The sequence below is a fragment of the Ruditapes philippinarum genome, unplaced genomic scaffold (genome assembly GCF_026571515.1).
Source record: "Ruditapes philippinarum isolate M1 unplaced genomic scaffold, ASM2657151v2 ctg893_1_1_1_1, whole genome shotgun sequence".
NCBI lineage: Eukaryota > Metazoa > Mollusca > Bivalvia > Venerida > Veneridae > Ruditapes > Ruditapes philippinarum.
The window spans coordinates 327,306-353,325 of record NW_026864801.1 but is presented as its reverse complement, the minus strand read 5'-3'; the positions used below and the strand labels follow the sequence as shown (position 1 = coordinate 353,325).

Sequence of the window (26,020 nt, the reverse complement as noted above, 5' to 3'; positions counted from 1 at the left end):
TAGACAATGTGTCGTGCACAATATTTGGGTTGTTTTTACACTTTGAACTTTGTCTGTGACATAACTCTGACACAACAAGAGGTATACCTTCCTGTGTCCAAAACTTATTCGGGGAGCATCACCCGGTTCAACCGGCTCTTGTTTTGAATATGCTCTAGTGCTCACCTGTGAGGTTAAATGATACACTTAGTAAACTAGAAATATTCGATAGAATTAAAAAAAAAAACTCTGTATTTCTGACGATCAAATATATAAATCATTTGACTTGACATTTATTTACTTAGTGTAATTTATATCCAATGGTGGAATAAACAAAAACAAATTATATTTTTGACGATAAAATTTACAATTTATTTGACTTGATATTTTTTTAACTTGTGTAAATGTATTCATATCAATAATTTTAAGAATTGCACAGAAAGAAAGAAAAAAACGTTTGATAAAGATTTTCTTTTAAAAATACATGTGCTGTTGTTGCAGGTAATGTTCACTTACCAAAATCATGAGACCGACCACGGGACCACAATGAGGTTTGAATTCCGAGACGACCATGGCTCGGACCCGCATGCGGATCATGTGTCTGCAGCAGCCATGTGGACCATTCTTCTCCCGTTGTTGATGGACTTTGAGGAGCTTCTACATTCTTACACTGGTAAAATCACGGACACTTACCATCAAAATCACGTTTTCAGTTTTACAGTAACAAAAATGTTTAAATAATGTAGGAGTAATTTCTCTGTGTATAGAAAGTGCAGGGCGAAATTTACAACATTCAGAGCACGAAATTAGTATTTTTTATCTTAATTTAAGGAAGAGGCCTTAGCATCTTGATTTTGGGGAAAGTTATCGCTAAAACTGCTAATTTTGGAGGTAAAAAAGCTGTTGTAAGTTCAGATATTTGGAAAAACTACATGATTTTAAAGAAAGTTGCCTTTTCTATGCTTCGGTTATATAGGGTGCAAATTAACGAGGGTCCGGAACGTTAAAAAATTGTTTGCATGTTTTTGTAGGTTTCTTTAAAATATGATTTTGGAAATAAATGACATGTATTAAGGTGTTTTAATGATCTGATTGTCCAAAATAAAATACATTATACTAGTAAATATATTGAAAATAAGACTACATTTTTGATACAGGTGTTCTAGTGGAACGGTTGATGGAGTGTCCGAACTGTAAACTCTTGTCATTCACCGGTGAGTGGTTGACGCCGAAAGAGACTCAAGGGATGGCCACGCGCCCGTGCGTAGAGTGTAATGATGAAATAGACACAGCGTTCCTCGTGCAGCCACGTGAAAAGAAACGAGGTATGTCGTGATTCTGCAATAACCTTTGAATTTAAGAAATATAATTAAAAAAACAACAACAAAAAAACACGAAAACAAATTATTGGTTCTTTTTTGTTTTACTAATTCTATCAAGGTGACAGTATGCTCTTTCAAGTATACAGGTCAAAGTCAAAATAACTTTAGATTTTGCCATACTTTTTATTCAATAACCCACGTGACTTACAAAAAATCTTTAAATACTCTTCAGAATGTAACGTTTACGTTCAATTGACAGTAAAAAAGAGTGGGACAGTCTTTTTATATTTTATACAGTTTGATATTTTATCCTAAATATTTTTCATCGATCATTATCATAGTCAATCTTTTAAAATACATAACCAATGCAGCTCAACTCCTACGAAAAAATAAGCATAATGCCACTTTGTGCTTTATGTGCAAATATTGAGTAAAAAAAACAAGAAACCATGTTAGATAAGACCCATCCATGATTTATATAAACAAAGTAGTGTCGTTAGATAAGGATAACTATATTTCATGTTATATTTATTTATCCACTTTTTAGAGAATGTATCAATCTTTTAGATAAACTTCAATATCTTTAAACAAATGACTGTATCAATCTTTTAGATGAACTTCAATATCTTAAAACAACTGACATTGTCAGAGCATACTTATGTTAATACAGTCAAACCTGTAGAAAGACCAACATTTGGAAACGGTAAACCGCTCAGTTGAAAGGTGCCTGTTTACTGTAGACATTCTAAGTGAAATATTTTCTTTTTTAAAGGTGCTGGCAGAATTTCTTTTTCAATTATGGAATTTTACACAGGGTTGACTGTAGAGTTTAGTAAAGTCTGAAAGATATCTATATTTTTACAATTCACGTTGAGTTGTTAGAAATGGGCATTTTGAATGAATTGATATCTTTGAATGACAGGCATTTGTATTCGGAATGTATGACGAAATATTCATGACATCATGCCATAAATAAGTAAATGGAAAATTAAGCAATTAATTAAGTTTCTATTTCGATGTTTATGAAAAATAATAGAACTCAAATAACTGATTTTAATACACTTGTATGTTTTTAAGGTATTCACGAAGATTTTGTAGTCATTAAATTTTCTGGTGTCATGTCTTTTTCTTAATATTTTATAAATTTTATAGATTTATTTACTTATATTTTATGCTTACAATAAAAGGAGCTGTCGGTTTGTTATTTTTCGATCTGTTTTTCAATCGAAACATTGACAAAGAATTAAAATCGAAACTAGTGCTTTCCTCCTCAGTGACTTGTATCTTTTCTATTATTAAAACTGATAATAACTTTATCAAACTTTATTTCTTGGTTAAAATAATGTCTATAACTATATTTTCCTAAGCTTTAGCATTACTTTGGGAGATTCGGAAATGATTCAAACTTTCTCTTCTTAAGGTTCTATATCCATCAAAAGCTTGTTGAAAGATCGGCAATCTCCGTCACATTCCGTCATATTCCGTATATAAATATTTTTTCGACCTTTGTAATCGGCGCTCACTATATTACATGTATGTGTTTCCTAGAAACGGAAAGTGGTGAAATGTGCCTGTGATGGATGTATACCTTAAACTTTTTTAATCAAATAAAACACTAAATATCTAAACATCTTTACATTCTTTATACTTTTTTGCAAGCGCCTGTCTTTGACAAAAAAAACACATATCAATACACGCCATTCTAGATTTCTGTGAGTTTTATGTCTAAAGTTTAGTAAAATAATAAATATTACAACATCAGAAAGCTATGATACAACACGTGTTTGCCGCCAAAATAGGGTCACACATGCTGGCACATTCGTGCAGTTTGACCGGGCCATTTCATTACAGGACTTTCACGTCCAAAATCTCTCATGATAACGAACTAAATAATCACCTCTCACTTCAAAAATCAAAAAGAGGACGCAAAAAGTTCCTTCATCACAAAGCATAAATGCATTTTGGATGAAAAATAAAATAAAATAAATACTTGTTATGGTTTAATTTATTTTAAACATTAGTGAAGTCTCTATAGTGCCTTGCTACATTGCTTTTCGGCTTTTTAGGAATGACTTTTACAGCAATGCTGAGCATGTTCATTCTTATTAATTTTTTGGGAGTTGGTTACTTAAACGAACTGATTAATTAATAATTTACTTAACATGCTTGTTTTTCAGTCGACATTAGTCAAATACGACAGAGAATTCATTCAGCACGGGAACAAAAATCAAATTAGTAAATCACGTGGCATAATAAATCACGTGTTAGTTTAGATGTTGTAAGTAAATGTGTGCATGGAGCGTACATAATCACGTGCGAACACGAGCTAATTATGTTATCCAGATCCACGTGGTTGTTTTAATATTTCTTTGTTTTGATTTCAACATGTTTTCACCCCATTTTGTTTTTTATTTAGCTTATTAATCAATAACCTTTTCTATTTTATTTCATTAATTTAGTTTTTCAGCGAATAATACTCTAACTTAGCCAGATTAGTTGTATTAATATAAATAATAGTTACTCTGTTTTTGATTCACCTAACAATAGGCTAACTTCGTGATTTTCCGTATGAACATATACCCTTTTGGTACGATTTGTCATATCGACGCTTTTTATCCATACGGAGAGTTACGAATTTCTTCGAATTTACACGAACTACATGTGATTAATTTATATCCTTTAATTAACAGGATATTCTATAAACATTTGTCTCAAACAAAATAATTTATGTTAACATATTTTGTAGAATTTTAATTAAAAAGAATGTGACTTCAAAAACAGAGTAGATAATAAGTTAATTATAATAAAAACACAATAACATGTAATAATGTAACAGTGTATTTCTGCAGCAAACAAGATTTACTAATAATCTAATATGATAGTTAAGCCAGTAATTGGTGGTCTCTTCCACGCATGAGTATAGATAATGAAGTATTGAGTAATAGAATATTTGTATTTTGATATATTGAAATAAAAAATGAGCAGATAAAGGGTTACTCAAGTTACCTCCCTTGACGACAAGCTTATTTAGTGTTGAACCCGTATGACACAACTCGAGCGCAAAGAAAAAAAAAGATTGGGCGCACAATGGTCTAAAGTTAAATCTTGTAACATATTAATCTTGTTTATTTTATATTTATTGGCTGATAACTAGTAATTTTTGAAAATCAAAATCCTGTCTTGAGCTTTTTACGGACAAAAAATCGACTGTTTGAGGAAGTTATCCAGCTATGAAAGGCCAGTGGTTTTACTTCTGACATGGCCGGGCCTCTGAGATCTTGAAACTGGGGAAGTCAGCATATGACAGGACAGTTACAGAGTTCGGTTTCCCTTGAAACACAATCAAATGAAATTACACTGACACATGATGAAATAAGTGGCGGCATAGCCGAGTGCTTAATGCATCATATTAGTAATTTAAGGAATACTGGCCGCGTGGGCACAAGTCCCGACACACCGATGCAAGCCGTTGTTTCTATGAGCTCAGTGTTTAAATGAACAACCTCTTTGAAATTGTTTGAGGAAAAATAAGGAAATCATAATACAAAATAAGTAATTTTGCTTTTGCTCTAATCACAATTTCGAATGAAGAATATCCCTTGTTCTTTTTTATTTATTAACTAATTAAATTTATTTCTTTGTTATACTTCCGTTATAGTGTGTAGACATTCTAAATACCAGGGTAACGCTGTATAATGATTTGCTTCAAGTTTATAATTATTAATAACTCTTTGGCCTTTGTTGTATTCAAACTACATGTATAATTTTATGTACCAGTATTCAATTTGTTCTATAAAAAGCAGTACTGATCTGCAGTTTATATATTTTACAAATCAAAATCTGCGATTTGTTATAGAAACCGCAATTAAAATTATAAAATAGCCAATTTATAATTAAATCTGTGGTTTATTATGTATCCCAAAAATTGAATTTATGTTAAAGAATTCGCTATGTTCGAATTTATTCTGTACTTCAGTGGAGACAGTTTTAAATGTATACCAATACAAATTGCATGCGCGGGAAATTAGGTCGGTAGATTCAAATATTTATACTTATAGTTTGTGTATAGAACAAAGGCAGCGTTATTTTAATATTTTCTTAAAATTTCTTTTTAACTTTTCACTTTCTTATTTTGTTACCAGACTTTAGTGTACTAGAGTGTGATATATAACCATTTTATATATTTATTCGGATATGGCATTACATGTTTTTACTTTTTCTAAGTAGGTGTTTATTGTCTTTAATTGTTCTCTATAAAAAATTGTGACATTTTGAAGTATTGCCTCTTTTTATTTCTTTAAATGTATTTACGACAATATTTTTGTATCTATTTATAATTATTCTAAGAATAACAAATTACTGACCATAGAATTTTAGTAATTTTGCCGGGGAAATGCATTTAGCTTTGCAATTATAGTTATCGGTTGAATATATAAAGCATCGTATATCTGCTTTACTTGATTACAAGGTTAGCTTTTAAAAAAGCTAGTAGCGACTCGCTTCGTAATTTCTTTCCAGTGGCGTGTTTAAATGTAAAAATGACAGTTCTGTTAGCTGAAAAGATTTCAGCGAACATCAAAATAAAAGTGACATATAAAGTTAAGGAAGCCAGTCCTCTCAGTTTAACAAAGAGGAATATGAGTATATATGAAGATGTAAACAGATAGAATGAAGTCCCTATGTCTATGCACATTTACTATATGGCCTGTTGACCTTGACCAGAAAAAAATAGATAAGTAGAATTCATAAAAATGTCTCTTTATACGAAGTTAAGTTGTAATATGTTATTTAGTATTGGAATAAGTGACAGATACAAGTCCTAAAGTAAACACAAGTTGTCTATCAATTCATACAGAAAAGCCGGGATCCTATTAAAAAATTAAGAGATCCAAGGAATTGGACAGTTCAAGAATATTGTTTTCAGAAAAGCCGGGATCATATTAAAAAATTAAGAGATCCAAGGAATTGGACAGTTCAAGAATATTGTTTTCAGAAAAGCCGGGATCGTATATAGGGATCCCTGGATTTGACCAATTCAAGAATATAGTCTTTGATTTTTCCAATTAATTAGGCATATAATTATAAATATTGTGATTTTGTTAATAAATAGCTCTAAATATATCTATATCCTAAGTTAAATCAATTTAACTTTCATTACATACAATAAAAAAACTTAACGTTTAATGGCCTTTCATTACGACAATAATCAACACAAATATAGTTTATTAGTTTTTACCCTTATTATCTTATACGATCCCGGATCCCGGGATCGGCCAGTAAATACATACACTAAATACCGGAAAGGATAAAATGACCGGAAAAAAGGAAAAAGAAAAAAATGCACAGAACCAGATGTCGTTTATGTTAATTAACCAAACGAAAACTTACTACAGAGTAAACAGGACTGGTGACATCGCTAAATCAAAAGTCAGTGTAAATATGATTTACTGAAAAGAATCCATGAAAACAAACATTTTAATCATCAATATATCTTTGCGCTCAAAACAATACTTGCTGCTTTTTAAAAATGGCGTGAAAATTGAAGGTTTTTTGACGCTATATAAGATCAAATTTGATTGGCTAAATAATTTTGGATCCTAGCCCTGATAGATAAATTTTGTAGAAAGCTGGAAGCTAAGCTTCGATTAAATTTTTGGATTGATTCGGAGTTTTAGGTTGTTTCTCAGTAAAATCCTATCGTAATACCGGCTCGCCGTGGCGAGCCGGCATCATGCAACCTATTTCTTGCTTTCCAGATGACGTTCGGCTTAATCTTGCGCGCATGCGCCAAAAACGCCGGGACGCTTTGAAAGGGTCTGCTGGTTCCAAAATCAAGCAAGTTCAAGCGCCTGTAAGACATGGACGCCGAGCTGCCATTATGCCAACGGAAAGCACATTAATGTCACGCCCTAGCATTTCTACCGCAGGTGAAAGTGACAGTCACAGTGACACAGCAGACGACAATAAAACTCGACCAACTGGACTTTTACCGGGATTAAATGAAGATGAAATGAGCACATTCATGACTAAATTAGGCAACGAGGCTGATGATGGGTCAGATCACAGTGTAAGCGAAGATAATGGCGACATATATTCTGGTCAAAGTTCCGGCTTGCTTCCTGGGTTGAATCCCGGAGAAATGGCGTCATTAATGAGTAAAATAGGAAATGAAACGGACAAAGAAAGCATTGCAGAGAGTGAAACTGACGAAAATGAAACTCCTGCTTCCGGTTTATTGCCAGGTCTTAACCTTGAACAAATGCAATCATTCATGAGCCAACACGCACCAGAAGGTGAGGCAACTAGTAACAACGACAGCGATGCAGACGACAACAATGTTGCTCCGGAAATGGGTCTTTTACCTGGCCTTAATCCTGAACAAATGGCGTCTTTGTTGAAGAAAGTTGGGACGTCTAGCATAGACGACGCTGACAGTGTGCAAGAATAAACACACTTATTATAAATAATGTTTTTGTTTTCGAAAACCATTATGCGCGCTCAGGCGATATGATTTATCCTTAGCTGGGACATTTTATGAAATAGGTTAAATGGTTTACTCTATAAACAATCATTATTCTAACATTCTAGATTTAAAGCAGCACGCCTCCAGATTCTTTCTAATTTTCATGAAAATTTTGAAAATGTATCTGAATGTTTAATATTGTGTGTAACCAAAATGAAGCAATTTACCCATTATCAATGCCACTTACAACCCACGTAAATTACAAAAAATGTGGTCAAAATATGCACAAAATCCCTTACTGCGTTAGTAACGCAGTAGAAAAATAATTGTAAATACTGAAAAATAAGTCATTAATCGCACAGAACATGTGAAATATTACTTGAATCTTGAATCATTTTACTTTCCTAAAAATTTAGTAAATGTTTCTTAAGTTTGATTTTATTGAAAAATTTTGACCCATCTGGAGGCATGTAGCTTTTTTAAGTGTTCTCCTCACATAATAAATGGTATTTCTTTTAAATATTATTTCTAAAAAATCAATTATGTGCGAAATTTTAAGGATTTTCAGGGCGTTTTCATTTTTGGCAATTGTAACATGTAGCTTAATTTTTAGAATAAGGACATTTGCTGCAAAAAAAGCCAAAGTAAGGAGAATTTTTTTACAGTTACTTAAACAGACCAAAGATATAGGTCAAAGATTCACAAGTTTCCTAAATGCTCCCAAGGGGTTCAGAATGAGGACAGCAAAAAGATCTAAATATTTTAGTCTTGTATTATCGTCGCAATTTCAAATGTCTTGCAAACAGTTATCCAAAATTTCTGTCTACATCAGATTCAAACAAAACGTAGATGGTCATGTTTAAAGAAAAAAGCTGAATGATTTACATTACAATGACTGACATTTGTCCATATCTACGCAAATCCCGTCGTCATCTTCGCCATCATCATCATCATCGACGTATAGTCTTGAAGTTCAATATCACCTTAATGCTTTATTTTGGTTTCTATATATACGAGTATCTTGCATCATTTATAGCAAAAAGTAGATTACAGTTGACACATTTTCCATGCTTTAATCAGACTAATTTGGAGCTACATGTATATTGTCCAAGAACAGGTCCTGTCAGATTATTTTTAATTTTAGATTATGTATACATGTATATGCTAATATATATGCTGAATTGGGTGTAAAATTTTGTTTCAGAAAGTAGATTGTTTTAACTCTACGAATTGATCACCTTAATTAATGGAAAAAACTGTATATGTATTTATAGTTCAGATCTTTCCTATATAATATTATGAAATAAAAATGTCCATAAGTAAATCTGTTATATGAACATGTTATAGTAAATTATATATATATATATATTTATTTATTGTTGGAATTGTTATCATTAATGACAAAGTATTATTCTTGAAGTCTTGTGTTTTTGGTTATTTTAATCATTACAATCAATGAAGGGTTGTCACAGAATAGACTTTATTAAAAAAAATTTCTTTAACATAGGTTTGACTACATGATTTGTATAACTTTTGTTGTGGTCCAATAGATACTGTTGCATGCACTTGCAAAGATGATTTAAAAGCGCTTATTGAGACTTAGTGATCCAAAAGTCATAGAGCGGCATGATCGGTGCAAATTTTGTATGCTATATGCTTAATATTTTCGTCCTTGAAATTAAGATCTTGGGATTTCTAAGATTTTAACTTGTATATTTTATGAGCCTGTGGCTGGCCAATATACAAGGCTAGAACCATTTACTTAATTCTTTGTAGAGGGTCACCTCTGGATCATTGCAGAGAAGTCAAATTCTTGTCTGTGGTTAAGTAGAAGTTGAAGGAAATTGTGAATAACCCAAGATAATGAAAGATACATGTGCATGTACTTCAAAAGCTCACCTCTGAGAACAGATGAGCTAATCACAGCCAAAAATAATTCAGGTGTGTCCCAAATAATCAGATGAAAAACTTTCTCTGACTTTCTAGCTATATTGTTTGGTCCACTAACACTTTAATGGTCATATAGCAACTTTCCAGCTTTACTATTGGAGGAACACAGGGGTGCCACAGAGTTTTGATTAAACTTTCCCTTAGAAAATACCAGAAAACTGAGTGATGTGTTCCAAATATGTACTACAACACACAAATCTAATGTTAATTTTTTCTCATGAATGTTTTACTTCTTTATTTTTCACACACATAAAATATCAATAATAAATAGGGAATTTACAATTTTCGTATCTTAATCATGAAGTTGTGACAACTTTAATACACATATACATCTTAACCCTCCATTTTTGAAATAGCAAATATAACAATAAAACATGCATCAAAAATACTAAAAATTAAAGTACAAATATAAATTATAAAGACAAAAGGCAATAACATTGACTTGCTTAAAGTGACCAAAACTCATTTACTGTCCCTGCTATCTAATTAAACATTTTTATTTAAATCTCTTTTTGTATATGTAATTTCACGAATAATGGGTTCTATTAACTATGGTATATACCTGATGATCTGGAAACAGACTTTTGCATTTCCTATTTCTTGGAAACTGTCCATTATCAAATGAGAAGAAAATAAGATGAAAATTTAAAATTTGCCAACCAACAGTATATAGCCTGTTTACTGGTGGAAGCGGACAGTCATTTCAGTTTAAACAGGACAAGGTTTAAAAAGCCTTTGATAATGATCAACACTAATATCTCTTCCAAATATTCATTCAAAGAGTGGATTCACTAAGTATTAGATAAGGAATTACAAAAGTACATATTAGTACATGTTTTTACCACTTTCAATTTCCTTTGAAAACTATGTAAACGTAAATTAATAAAGGTTAGTTGTTTGATTTTCTTTAAATTTCTTCTACATTTATTAAAGTTACAGTCAGTTATGCTTAAACAATTTTGCAAGAGATGTTAAGGCATTCGTGTACAAATGACACTGTATAGCAAGTTAAAAGATGCAAGTAAGTCATGTATGTATTGCACAAATATTCATTTTTTTTTCATCTAAAACACTCATTACATAAATCTCTATCACATATCACAATATTTAAATTACATAATTTTATAATCATATAAATACAATAAAGATAAAAAGATCTCAAACAACCATTCAAATGTACATAGTTTAACCCTTACTTTACTCATGGTGACTGAATCTAGCCGAGCGACCAGTGCAGACCAGGTCAACCAGCATATTTGTGCCTTCTGATCATGGTCTGCACTGTTTGCTATTCAGTGGGTACATACTTTGAAAATTTACCCTAAAAATGATAAATGGTTTTATCCACTTTAAAAGATGGACAAGTCCAGTTACGATATTCAGTATGACAAGGGTTAAAGTATTATGCATTAATAAATAACAATATATTGTTATAATTGCTACCAGGGCTTTCAGATCTGCTTAATGTAAATATCTGTCAGTATTAATTATTCATATTGCATTATTGATAGTTGGTTTATACAAAATAATTGATCTGCGCCATGACAAAACCAACGTTTTGTGTTTGCGACCAGCATGGATCCAGACCAGCCTGCGCATCCTCCCAGTCTGATCAGGATCCATGCTGTTCGCTTACAAACCCTAAAACAAGTAGAGAAACTGATAGCGAACAGCATGGATCCTGATCAGACTATCAATTAATTGATAAATTACAAAAGTTTTTAAAATATATCAACTGTATACCTTTTCAAAAAAAAAGAAGAAAAAAAGAAATTAGCAATATAAATTAACATACAGTCTTTAAGACAGAATGAACCAATACCCCATTGAATCAAATTGTTACATACATGACTTGAAAAAGTAAAACCTCAAGTGCATCTGAGACTTTGGACACCTGAGACTTTAACTTAACAATAGCAACATTTTTTATCTATATTTAACCATGGTCCCTTGTAGGCATTTAAAATGGCAGACTTGAAATATTGATGATCCTGTATGACAATCTAGGGGCATCCTTCTTAAAATTTGAAAATCTATCAATGAACTGGAATCATTCATATGGTTTATATAAGCAGGTTACATATACACATATTTTTAATACATGTACTCCCATTCATGCCAGGTATAATAAACACTATTTTCCCACTCTATTTTAGAAAAATGTCACAAATTATTCATCCAATCGGTTTCTATCATTCATTTACCCATGGCTAATGTAAAGCTGGCCCAACCACTGCCTGGGAACAGTAGAGATTTTTAGTTTTAATTTTCAAACCCATGGAAAATGCTCTGCTCTAAGGGAATAGTCTAGTCAAATAGTAAAAACTGAACTGCAAGGTTGACATCAATGCTGTCATCCTGGTGCTAAACCCAACCACGCCTTCCATCTGCTTTGAGATGACAGTGATGTTACAGTGAGGAGATTAAGTTGCTTGTACTGTCCATGGTGTGGTGGGGCCAGACTTGTGATAGATGCATAAAAAGCATTCATTTAAACATATTATAATAATATATATATATATATATATATATATATATATATATCTTTTTTTTCTTCAATAAATCATTCATTCACTGTGTGATATTGTACTTTTCTAATGCAATGAAGGGTTTCAAGTGACAAATATGTCATCACCTTAGTGCAATAATAAGTTAACTCCTATTCAATTATATGAGAATTTAACCCTTTATTGCACCAAGGTGATGATGTATCTATTTAACTGTTTTTTCTCAATTTGTTTTTATCAATATTGTTAATTTCTACGCCAATAATGTATACATAAATAATCAATTAATTGATAAAACTTGAAATACATCTAAAAAATGGTTCTGATGTTTTATTTCTTGGCAGCATGAACAACTAATCCAATAAGTCCCCCAACTGCTAGTGCTGCACCTCCAATTATTGCCATTCCAGTTAACCCCTCTGTAAATATAAAATACACATTAGATTAAGCTATTTAGCTATATACAGATGATATTTTTTGTATACTACATTGTTGTACAAATTTTCTTGTAACCTTGTTGCTTAGAATTATAGTACTAGTGATGGGCTAGAGTTAAACTCTGTATATATTATAATAATGGAGCAGTGTAACTAGTGGGAAATAGGAGAAGTAATTCCTTAGTTATAGGTTACAGTTATATGTTCAACTAAATCTATGTAAACTTTACACATTTTGCCTTATAACGATAGAACTGTGAACCCAAGCTGTTCTGTTTAATGTTCACTTACCAGCAAATACTTTTAAATGAAGCAAAACAAACTACTCAAGTCACTGGTTTTTGATTATTATTTCAGTATAGTATGGCACTTAACGATTTAATTAAAAACAGAAATAGAAGAAAGATAAATTAAATGTTAACTTACCATTTCTCATTTTTGATTTAATATGTTTTTGTAGTTGTTGAACCTGTTGATTTGCTGGTTCTATTTTTAAAAACATATTTGTAAATTTCAAGGCCTCTTGATAATTCTGGAAAAAAAAGAAATAAACAAATTGTATGACATTTAGTTACATAGCTCATAAATTGTATGACATTTAGTTACATAGCTCATAAATTGTATGGCATTAAGTTACATAGCTCATAAATTGTATGACATTTAGTTACATAGCTCATAAATTGTATGACATTTAGTTACATAGCTCATAAATTGTATGGCATTAAGTTACATAGCTCATAAATTGTATGACATTTAGTTACATAGCTCATAAATTGTATGGCATTAAGTTACATAGCTCATAAATTGTATGACATTTAGTTACATAGCTCATAAATTGTATGGCATTAAGTTACATAGCTCATAAATTGTATGGCATTTAGTTACATAGCTCATAAATTGTATGGCATTAAGTTACATAGCTCATAAATTGTATGACATTTAGTTACATAGCTCATAAATTGTATGGCATTAAGTTACATAGCTCATAAATTGTATGACATTTAGTTACATAGCTCATAAATTGTATGGCATTAAGTTACATAGCTCATAAATTGTATGACATTTAGTTACATAGCTCATAAATTGTATGGCATTAAGTTACATAGCTCATAAATTGTATGACATTTAGTTACATAGCTCATAAATTGTATGGCATTAAGTTACATAGCTCATAAATTGTATGGCATTTAGTTACATAGCTCATAAATTGTATGGCATTAAGTTACATAGCTCATAAATTGTATGACATTTAGTTACATAGCTCATAAATTGTATGACATTTAGTTACATAGCTCATAAATTGTATGGCATTAAGTTACATAGCTCATAAATTGTATGACATTTAGTTACATAGCTCATAAATTGTATGACATTTAGTTACATAGCTCATAAATTGTATGGCATTAAGTTACATAGCTCATAAATTGTATGACATTTAGTTACATAGCTCATAAATTGTATGGCATTAAGTTACATAGCTCATAAATTGTATGACATTTAGTTACATAGCTCATAAATTGTATGGCATTAAGTTACATAGCTCATAAATTGTATGGCATTTAGTTACATAGCTCATAAATTGTATGGCATTAAGTTACATAGCTCATAAATTGTATGGCATTAAGTTACATAGCTCATAAATTGTATGGCATTAAGTTACATAGCTCATAAATTGTATGGCATTAAGTTACATAGCTCATAAATTGTATGACATTTAGTTACATAGCTCATAAATTGTATGGCATTAAGTTACATAGCTCATAAATTGTATAGCATTTTAATAACAGTGAGATTAATATACCAAACATTCACTGATGAAATATTTGCTATAAAATATCATATTAATTGACAGTACTGGGGTCCAAAAGCCTAAAAACAAAAAAATTCAAAATTTGAATTTATACAAAGATTATCTGGGCCACTGAAGACAGAAAGATATGCAAAAAATAATTAAGAAGAATACCTTGAAATAAATTTCATACATGTATGTAACCCGTTTTGAGTGAAAGTCATTGCATCGCTTTTTAATTTAGGACCATTTTTTTACAATTAGAATAAATATTCTGAAAGAACTGAGAAAGCAAATGATCTGAAATTGTGCACAAAAGTTATTGGTCTAGTTCATCATCAAAATGGAATATTACTCTTGGAAACTTATTTTCAGTACCACCATAGCAAAAAACCTCAGTGGAGTCCCTTTAACATTGATTATAGATGTTTTCAAAAATATCACAACCTAGAATGCTTTCCACATGATTAACACCTGCTAATTATAAACAAACCACTTATAAATTACTGGTGCATTGTTAGAATGACAATGTGGATGTCCTTACACACTGCATAGGATTTAATATTAGAGATTTTCTAAAAAAAAGTTTAGCTTTCCATTCAATATTGTTTTTTTTTAAATTACATTACATATTTATGTTTGATTTAAAATAAATATTGTTTTCTCTACTAGATTAATTGATACAGTGACTGATACAATGAATGATAGAGTGAATGATTTATTAGAGTTTAAGTCACAACAACACTGTCATGTTTACATAGCTACTTTCTAGCTTTAGGGGTGGAGGCTGACTTAAGGATGGTGTCCCTCTGTGCATTATTTCAAGCAAAAGGGCACACTGGTAGAGCCACTAACATTTTATAAGCTTCCTCACATCAATCAATACAAAGTCCATGGCAGGATTCAAACCCAAAGCACTGATGGCAGGTGATTTGAAGTCAAAAACCTTAACCACTTGGCCTGTAAGACCCAAAAACAAGTTGCATAGCACATTTTAAACATGTATATTTATATCACTTGCTAAAGATTGTGTACATAGACGTTAAATATGTTCATTAAGTCAAATTATACATATAAGGTACTGTACCTTTGCTCTAGTATTTCCCATTGCCAGATAATATAAACAATCTCTTTTAGTGGATGTGTCATATGATCTTTTAAATAAATCTGAAAAATCAAATTTTATTCTTAATTTCAAAACAACAATTACTAATTTCAAAGTTGAGATAAAACATGGTTATAGAAGTATACAGACAGCAGGTGCTATTATTTTCTGTTTTCTGACCTACATGCATAAACCAGTTCCATTTACAAAAAAATGTATTAAAATCTCAACTTATCTCAACTTTGGAATCACTAGGTCCAATGCATTAATATTTATTCAAAAGAAGAACTAACATCTATTCTGAATAAAATATTCAAAAATGAAGATTTGCTTTTATAATGACTTCTTCTTTTTAGGTTTATTTTAAAGTACTATCTTAAGTGTTACGGCCTTAATGGTGACATTATAAGTTTACAAGCAAAGGCTCTTTTAAGTTAGTACCACTAGTCTAAGTATATTATCAGCTAGAAACCACCTTGATAAATTTGCACATGACACTACTTTTTCTACAAATAGAAATCTTAGAATTAGAAATATAATTCAAGGATAAAGAAATATATATACATGTGATATCATATTTTAACCCATAACACGATATACACACCTTTTTCACCCCCCTTTTTTGTTGTCTCAAATGGTGAAAAATGCCTTATTTAGGCCCCCAACACTTGTTTTTGTTTGAGAAATGTTGTTTTAAAAAAGGTGACCACCCAACCAAGATACATCAGGGGGTTGCCAGAAGGGGGATGTGCCCCCTTCTGTTTGGGGGGTTTGAAGGAGACGGCAGTCCCCCTCATCGCCAAGAAAATTTTGGACTTGTGAGAGGCTAAAAATGACCCCAGATCAAACAGAAGGTAACATGTAACCAACACTGAAAAGCATTTGACCCTATCTCAATCCATTGAGAAGTTGCAGCACTTTGAAATCAATTTTGATGGAAAAAATCAACGCAAAATAGTGATTTTTTGCAATTTTGTGATGTCCCCTCATTGCCATGGTAACAGGAAATTTAAGCCTGGGCATGTTGTTACAAAGGCAATGGTCCAGTCAATATTTGTGCCAAGTTTGATTAGTATTGAAGCAGTTTTTATAGTTTTATAGCAATTTGAACTTGTAACGGGAGACTTTTCAATGAAAACAGCCATTTTTCACAAAATGCTCATGAAGTAATGGGTTAAAGTTCTTTTTGACTGAATATATCTTAGACACTAAAACCAGATATGCAATGTGAAAAAAAAAGATTTTACCTTTACTATAAATATATCACTGCTTACATCAAATACTGGCATCAATATAATACATTATAATAACAATTGATGGGCCTTCACTACTTAATGACCTTTTACTTGAATAATAATATAACAGATTTTACCAAAAACATAAACATGTGTTTTTTTGTTTAACAAATGCATTGTAGTAAAAATCTTATTGTCATGTAGAAATATAAATGTATGCTATTATGTTATGTTACCACTTTTTGTGCTGTAACTAAAAGTGATTAGACTTTACCAGCAGCACATCTGTGCAGTCAAACCAGGCTCTACACTGTTGGTCACAATGGCGACTCAATTTTATCCTTTTGATATTGAAATCCTATAAAATTCAAACATACTGTTCCAATTTCTAAGCTGGACCAATCCATTTCACAAATTTAGCAGGTTATCTCAGATTGATTTAACAATTACCTTCTAGAAGAGCAATGCCATGTTTGATATCAACATCTGGTTTACTTCGGACAAGACATATAGCATACTCAAACTGAGCTTTTTCACTTGGTGTACCTCGACTAGACTGATCTTCATACATCCGTCTAAATTTCTGAAACAATTAACATATGAATATTAGTACTATATATAGTAAAAGGTTGGGAGGAAAAAAATGTTGACTCAATTACTGATTCATCATCTTGTGAGTGACCTTTTTGAAATCCTTGACTATAAACTGTAAAAAGTACTTTACTGATTTAGCTCTTGGGAATTACACCTAATAGGCTAATGCAGTACAGAGCTGTACCATGTGATACAATATAATAACAATTGATGGACCTTCACTACTTATGACCTTTTACTTGAATAATAATAGATTTTACCAAAAACATAAACATGTGTTTTTTTGTTTAACAAATGCATTGTAGTAAAAATCTGTATAAATTTTTTTTAAAGTCGGAAAAACTGTATGAATAAGAGAATTAACTCTACCCACAAGTTTTACAATTTTTAAATTGAATTATTTGAAAAAAATCTATGAATTTAAAACTTAAGGATATTCCACAAGAATAGATGATGATGATCTGATGGAACTTTGCCCTCTGAGTCAGATGGGAATAGTCACAATAAAATGAACTGAACTTATATCATTATACAGTGACATACATAGCATATAAGCTTGAGGTCTTCAGCGTACTGTTTATATACTACGACACGACATGAGCGCTGAAGACAGACCAGTAGGGAAAGTCCACCAATAATCATGCCAGGAATCTGGCATGCTTGTATACATTCATTGAACATGCCATGAAGTAATGTGAAGCATACCTTGATAAAACTATATATATAATCTGTTGGTAAGCCAAGGATGGACATTATAAACATAAACTACCTAACAGTTTCGGACAGGTAATAAATTCAGCACTTGGCTGCCATATTGCAAAAATGTTTGTCCATGTGATAACGAGATTGACATTTGGTTTTTATACAGAATTTATTTTAGTTCGATTGTGTAGGAAGCTATTAGCTTATAAACACACTTTCGACCTTTATGGGTTAATCTGCGCGAACGGTTTAGAAAACAGAACAAATGTGCTTTCAAATTTTTTATAAATTACTTTTTTTGTGCTTCCAACTTTTTTATAAATTACTTTTTTTAAAGATATTGAAAAAGGTGATTTACCGATTTTTGTATTCAGTATAATTTAAATTTTTATTTCAATACTAAAAAATAAAAGGAAATAAATAAAAACATTATAAATCTTAATTTTAAATAGTGAAGATGTTCTTATTATAGTACACGGCTCTACTCTAATTGGTTCCCACGAATTACGCCAAACAAGGTCTCGCGCAACTTCTAAATGTTAGGGCTGACTGTAGCTGGAGTTATTGATTATTGATGTTTCAGAGTTAAATAGGCAATTTTTAATGACGGTATTAATAACATTTTGATAATATAAATGGTATATTACGACTGAACGATATTAAAATAATTTTTCTATCGCAAAATGTGTATTTGCAAATGAAAAATAAGGTTAAATCAACGTAAGTTATTGTGGTTAAGTTTCGAAACGGGTCTAATCCAAAACTTAATGCCACATCAGATGAAAAACAAAAAAAATGTTAAAAATCGGCTTAAAAAAAATTTTGGAAGCCAGAACATTACATGCATAAAATCATTGAAAAAATCTCAATCTATTTTCTATCAGTTCCATACAGAGAGATCTCGATTGACAGTCTGAAAATGATTCATTTTTCTAAGAAGTAAAGAACAATCCTGCAAAAGTTTAACCGTGATATCCGAATTGTTCGTTATCCGAAATTATGTTAGTTAAGTCAAATTTTTACTCGTTAAATGAAGTCATTTAAACGAAGCTCATATTGAAATCAGTTTTTCTTTACCTTAAGATCATTTGGATTTACAATATCGTTTAAAATAGCCTCCATAGTTCCTGTAAATCGTTAAATAATGTAGACAAATAGAAACTTCGTTTTGTTCAAGATTCGATAATGGCCGTGTTGGCTATCCGGTATACAGCGCTAAACTCTGGTATTTTCACGTACATGTATCTTAGAACTATCTAGTATATCTTCCAATCTAATGTAAAACGAAGACATGTATGTACTCCAAAATCGCAAAAAAGTTAAAAAGATTTGTTTAAAAGATGATAAAAAAGGAAATTTGAAAATGTTAAATACAAGGGGTCGGAAAATTAGGCACATGTTCAATGCCAGCTATGGCTGCACTGAACTGCACTTGGATAAAGTGATAAAGAAGGGGACTTGATAATAGTTTGAGGTTGCTGTGAATAGCCTGGGGCAGAAGTTATCTTCTGTCCTAGGAATAGCACAGATGATGGCCACGGCGTGATGTTCGGGAAAGGGGTCTCATATATATATTCTTGAATGGGGACAGCAACCAGACCATGTTATGTTGAATCTTTTAAAAAAGGGATAAAACCTAGCATCTGATTCCGGGTCAGCTCGGAACATGTTTTTGTTTGATATTTTTTTTTAATATTACTACGTTAAATATATTTTTTTAAAGTGGGCCGAGTTGACCCGTGTCGAGTTGACCCGTGCCGAGTTGGTATAGGGCCGAGTTGACTCTTTTCCTAGCATCTATACGTCTGAGTTCTAGTTTTCGAAGTTTTAAGGAAGCGAAGTATGTCCGTGAATTTAAAGGTCTGACCATAATCTAGATTGATCCATCGGGCTTCTCTTCTTTTGACCTCTTCAATTTGATCATTTAATGATTTTGGTGTGATAAATGGATACATATAAAGTGTGCTGGTATCGCACCGGCCAGATATACTGAACTGGGAAACTCGGGGGAATCCTGCTTCTGCCAACCTTGTAATAGCAATAATAATATCCATGACATTTTCAATTTCTCAAACTCTTTGTTCGAAGATGTACAATCACCAACATCAGTAAACTCGGTGTCAATAAATAGAAACATATCAGCGACTGATTGTGATAACCATGTGAATATTAATGACAGTTTCTGTCCGGAGCCAGATCCAACAATTAACAACAGTAATATTTCAACACACACTGAACTATCAACAGACCAGGAAGATTGTGACTCTAGATACGACATATTTGACGAACTCCGCAATATGCGAAAAGAAAATAGAAAAAGACCAATCAGAAGTTATTTAAATATAAACAGTATACGTTATAAATTTGATGACCTTCAACAAATACTTCATGATAAACTATGTGACATGCTTATAATTTCAGAAACTGTTATGTTGTATGGATGATAACAAGATTCAAACTATTCTACAATTTATTATAACCATTTAATACATGTTGTTAAGACCAGAGCTCAAGTGAGAATGACTCAGGTATCAGAGAGGCATGATCATATATAATATAACATAGCATCAATGAATATCAAGTACAGGGAAGTAATCCCATTAACTATACAACTGAACATCTTGGATTGAAAATTGAAAATCTTCTGTCTGGAGAAGAAATTGTTAATACAGTCATATCTAAAGTAAACACTAAACTTACATTTTTGTACAGAAACAGTAAATGTTTATCATTTAACTGTAGAAAATTGCTTTGTTCTGCTTTAATCTAATGTCATTTTGACTATTCTTGTTCGTCCTGGTACGAAAGTTTAAATAAAAATCTGAAAAAGAAACTGCAAGTAGCTCAAAACAAAGTCATAAGGTTTATAAAAGATTACCATCCAAGAACTAGTTTAACTCCTTCTGATTTTACAGATGTTAACATGTTAAATATTGAAAACAGAGTTAAACAACTAAGACTTAATCATATGCATAAGATTTTTTATAATAAGTGTCCAACTTATATGAAAACAAATTTTGTTCGGATGTCTGATACACACAACTACAACACTAGATCAAATAAGTTTAATTTTTCAATTCCTCTTTGTAATAAGACAAGTAATAGCACCTTTTTCTATAATGGTATTAAAGATTGGAATAGTTTGCCAGATGATGTAAAATGTATATCAAATCCAACTTTATATAAAACTTCTGTTAAAAGCCATCTTGCCTCAATATTGGCTGCGCAACATCAAAGTGATTTTTTATATTACTTTATTATTTTTTAATTATCTTATTTTTTCCTGTGCCTTTCTTACTGTGATAATGCAAACCTTCTGTGATTGAATAATTTGAAGGTTATCTCATTGTCTATTTTTATTTGAGGAATGAATGTCTCTCTGGTTTCATCTTGTTTCCATCTATTTGGTTAACAGGGCCCCATTGGAAATAAGCACACCAGCTTAATGGGCTATCCTTGTAACCATAGATCACTTTTAAACAAAACCTTTGTATTGAAATTTTATTGAAATTCTTTTATTTCTTTTATATCATGTTTATCAGTAACTTTAAACAATATTCTGTGATAATTATAATTCTGACTGTTGTAGTCTTAATCTGAAATGTGATTTTATTAATTTATTTATTTACTTCTTTTTTTGTTAAATACATTTATCCAATGCCTCATCTGATCACAGTCATTAACTAAATTTGTTTTATTTATTATTAATATGAAATGATATTTTAATTTGGATAAACTGTTATTTTATATATATATATACAAACACATTCCTCCATTTACGGGGCATCGGTCTATTTGAGACCATACTTGTGGGGTGTATATTTAATGTGGGGCATACATAAGGCCTCGCAACTCTGGCATGTTTAAAACGATGTATGGGGGCGTAGGCTACCCTTCTAACATAGTGCCCGTAGGCCGGTTTTAGTAGTAAATGATATATGTCCCACAAATGTATATATTTTTAATGGGGTTTTATGTTATTGGTCAATATGTTTTCACCTATGGTAAAATCAAATATATAGTTTATATATATAACTTAGTACCCCTTAGTTCTGTTGTATGGAAATGTTCATTATAGGCCTATATAGTGGCGTATATAAAAATTGACTGCATGAAATAATGCCACTCAACTCGGTCTTATATATGGGCCCCGTAAGTGAAGATATGTGTGAATATATATATATATATATATATATATCTTATTATGTAACTGTGATCTATGTTGTTGCTAAAATAAAATAAATAAATAAACATGTAAAGAGTTATCTAATCTTGATATCATAATATCTCCCTTTGTTTGAAATTGAGAAGCTCAAACATTTGTCCGCTATAAATGTCAATTTATTCTGAGAAAGCATTAACCTTTTACCCCATGAGCATATTGCGAAAAATGGCCGTTTTCATTGAAAAGCCTCCTGTAACAAGTTCAAACTGATATGAAACTGTGAAAAATGCTTCAATACTAATGAAACTTGGCACAAATGTTGACTACACCATAGCCTCTGTAACCATAGCTCAATGGTAAATTTCCTGTTACCATGGCAACGGGGGGACGTCTCAAAATTGCCAAAAATCACTATTTTGCATTGTTTTTTTCCATCAAAACTGATTTCAAAGTGCTGCAACTTCTCAATGAATTGAGATAGAGTAAAAGGCTTTTCAGCGTCGGTTACTAGTTACCCTAAGATCGACCTGAGGCCATTTTTAGCCTGTCACATGTCCAAAATTTTCTTGGAGATGAGGGTGACTCCGCCGCCCTTCAAACCCCCCAAACAAAAAATGATGAAAAACCTTGGAATTTACACAAAAACCTAGATTTTCCAATTTTCTTTGGAGATACACCATAGCCTCTGTAGGGGTTACCATGGCAAGGGGGGACTCCCAAAAAATCATATTTTGCCGCCCTTCAATGAATTGAGATAGAGTTAAAAGGCTTTTCAGCCGGTTACTAGTTACCCTAAGATCGACCTGAGGCCATTTTTAGCCTGTCATATGTCCAAAATTTTCTTGGAGATGAGGGGGACTCCGCCGCCCTTCAAACCCCCCAAACAGAAGGGGGCACAACCCCCCCTTCTGGCAACCCGCTGATGTAATATTTGGATGGGGGACGGCGCCGAAAAAGTGGTCACTTTTTTGAACAACATTTCTCAAACGAAAAACAGTGGGCCCATTGAATGCCAGTATCTGTAGCTTACTAGCCAATATATTTTTGTCCAATAATAATGAATCAGAAGTGTTTTGTCTGCAGAAAAGGATTATGAGTTTATCAAAGTAAAAAACTAAATTTACAGATATGAAATATTAAGAGTAAAACCCAAAGACATGGTCATTTTTTAGCATGTGTAGACTCTTTTCCATGAATTTAGGCTATTAGCAGACAGCTTTCTGCCTCCAGAGATAACCTGTGGTCAGTAATGATATGCAGCGTTCTATTTCTAGTAATTTTGAAAGGGGTCTATTGAGGTGATGACCTTACATGCTTTATGTCCCATTTAGTTGTGAATTCTTTAAATTCTTGTGATGTGTAATAACTAGCACCATCTGAAACTATTTTCTGGGGAATACCATGTCTTGAAAACCAAGTTCTCATTAACTTAATAATAGTGCTACTGTTTGTATTTTAAATCATGTCAACTTCAAAATAGTTGCTCATGTAGTCGCATACTTACAAGTAGTCTTTGGTTATCTAATGTAAATACATCAGTACCTAGTACCTGCCATGGGTACTTAGGGTTTCATGTGAAACCAAGGCAGTTCCTTTGAATTTGACCTTTGATGCTCTGCACATACAGAACACTAGTTGCACTTTCTGCACTATGTCTTTGCTAATGTTAGGCCAAAAACATAGAAATTTGTGCCCTGAGGAAGCTACGTTCCTGACCTGGGTGACCTTTATGTAGCAAATTTAACATTTCAGATCTTAGACACTTAGGAATAATCAATCTTTGACCTTTGTAGATGATATTATCTACAACAGTGAGTTCATCTCTTTAATTCCAGTATTCTAGAACTTGAGAATTGCAATCTTTGCGTTTTTCAGGCCAGCCTTGAAGAATGATTTGTTTCAAGGTCATGAGTGTTGGATCTGACTCAGTTTTTGACCTTACTTCACTAAGTTTTTGATCTGTGTATGGCAAGTTTTTTGTTATGAAGTGAACATGCATATTGGTATTTTCGGAAATTTCTGGGTAAGTATCTGGTAAATATTTCCGAGACAATGTGTCAGCAAACGGGTATTTTGAGTGCCTGCTTTGGGTGCTGCCAACTCAAAATCATAACCATGTAACGCTAATAAGAGCCTTTGTAATACTTTGCCTTGCAACTGTATAGGGATTTCTTAACAACACTGATCAAGGGTAAGTGATCTGTTTCTACAGTTATGTGCCTACCGTAGATATATTGTCTGAACTTTGTCATGCCAAATACTATGGCAATGAGTTCTTTTTCAATCATGGCCCATGACCTTTCTGAGTTGGTTCAAAGATTTGCTTGCAAAGGCTATAGGTTTTCCATCTTGCATTAAAGTAGAAGCACAGCCATACTGAGAACTGTCAGACTGAAGTACTAGTGCCTTATTTGGATCAAAATAAGATAACACTGGGCCTGGACACAGCCTCAGTAAGTATGCCTTTGGGACTTTCTGAAATGCTCGAACTTGAGGAGCATCCCCAGTGAAAAATTACATCTTTCTTTAATATTTCTGAGAGTGGATGAATGATCTCGGACAAGTTTGGGGCATATCTAGATAGATAAGTTATCATGCCAAGTATTGTCTTAAGCTCAGACTTGTCTTTAGGCGCTTCCATTTCTTGGATAGCCCTACATTTTTCGGGGTCTGGTTTCAATCCATCAGCTGAGAGGATGTGACCAAAATACTTAACCTCCGAGACACAAACAACAAGTTTGTCTTCGTTTAACCTAATGACCTTTTGGCGGCACCTATCAAGTAAGTTTCTTAGGTTTATGTCATGCTCTTCTCGAGTTGAACCATAAACAAGAATGTCATCTACAATGACACTACAACCAAGTAAGCCTTCTAAGCACTCATCCATCTTTTGCTGGAAAAGATCTTGGCTGCATTTCAGTCCCATGGGACATCTTAGATACCTATAACGACCTTGAGGGGTGTTGAATGTGGTTAGATATGATGATTCGTCATCTAAAACAACGGACCAGTAACCTGATTTGCAGTCAAGTTTTGTGAAATATTTTGCAGACTTTAAATATCATCTAAGATTTTTGTAGGATAATGTGGCCTATGGATTGCCTTATTAAGGTCTTTAGGATCAATTACAATTCTAACTTTATCAGAATGTGGCTTATTGACTACGACCATACTATTCACCCAATGTGTTGGTGTGGTGACCTTGGCTATGATTCCAGCCTTTTCCATAGCATCAAGTTCCATTTTAACCTTGCTCTTAAGAGCTACAGGAACGCGTCGGGGAGGATGAATTACTGGGGAATACTTGGGATCTACTTTGATCGAACAAGCACCAGGTAATTTTCCAAAGCCATGAAAAACTTCAGGAAAGTCACGCAAGACAGAATTTTTATTCATTTGCTCATTCTAGTCTACGGACATTACAATCTGAATTAAATTGAAGTCAATGCATGATTGTAAACCTAGGATTGAGGGTTTGTTTGTTCTCACAACATAAAATTCTACAAGTTTTGTGCATTTCTTCTTGTAGCTGCATGAGAGATCTACTACTCCTAGAACCTTAATTTCAGTGCCTGAGTAAGCAGTGAGTTTGACAGTCAGTTGGCTTCTTTAAGGGGGTATTGACCTTGAGGGATTTGAAATCTGCCTCAGAAAGGATGTTACAGCATGCCCCAGTGTCACGTTTAAACTGTTTAAAATGACCTTTAGAGCCCACCTGTAAATCAACAAATACCTGTCCCTTTGAATGTGAATCAACTGCACCAATACAAAA

The 26,020-nt window shown here is 32.4% G+C and overlaps 2 protein-coding genes across 2 annotated transcripts; one reads left to right on the top strand and one right to left on the bottom strand.

The window, feature by feature from the left end:
* The first annotated feature begins 481 nt into the window (after positions 1-481).
* On the top strand, positions 482-9,266 carry LOC132726856 (uncharacterized). The gene is made up of 3 exons (XM_060712247.1): positions 482-652; positions 1,137-1,304; positions 7,058-9,266. The coding sequence occupies exons 1-3, from the start codon at positions 484-486 to the stop codon at positions 7,747-7,749; spliced, it is 1,029 nt and encodes a 342-aa protein (XP_060568230.1). The 5' UTR covers positions 482-483; the 3' UTR covers positions 7,750-9,266.
* A 645-nt stretch (positions 9,267-9,911) lies between these two features.
* Positions 9,912-19,318, bottom strand: LOC132726855 (mitochondrial fission 1 protein-like). The gene is made up of 5 exons (XM_060712246.1): positions 19,161-19,318; positions 17,238-17,370; positions 15,535-15,614; positions 13,085-13,190; positions 9,912-12,640 (listed from the first exon to the last, which is right to left on the bottom strand). The coding sequence occupies exons 1-5, from the start codon at positions 19,203-19,205 to the stop codon at positions 12,552-12,554; spliced, it is 453 nt and encodes a 150-aa protein (XP_060568229.1). The 5' UTR covers positions 19,206-19,318; the 3' UTR covers positions 9,912-12,551.
* Positions 19,319-26,020: the final 6,702 nt, after the last annotated feature.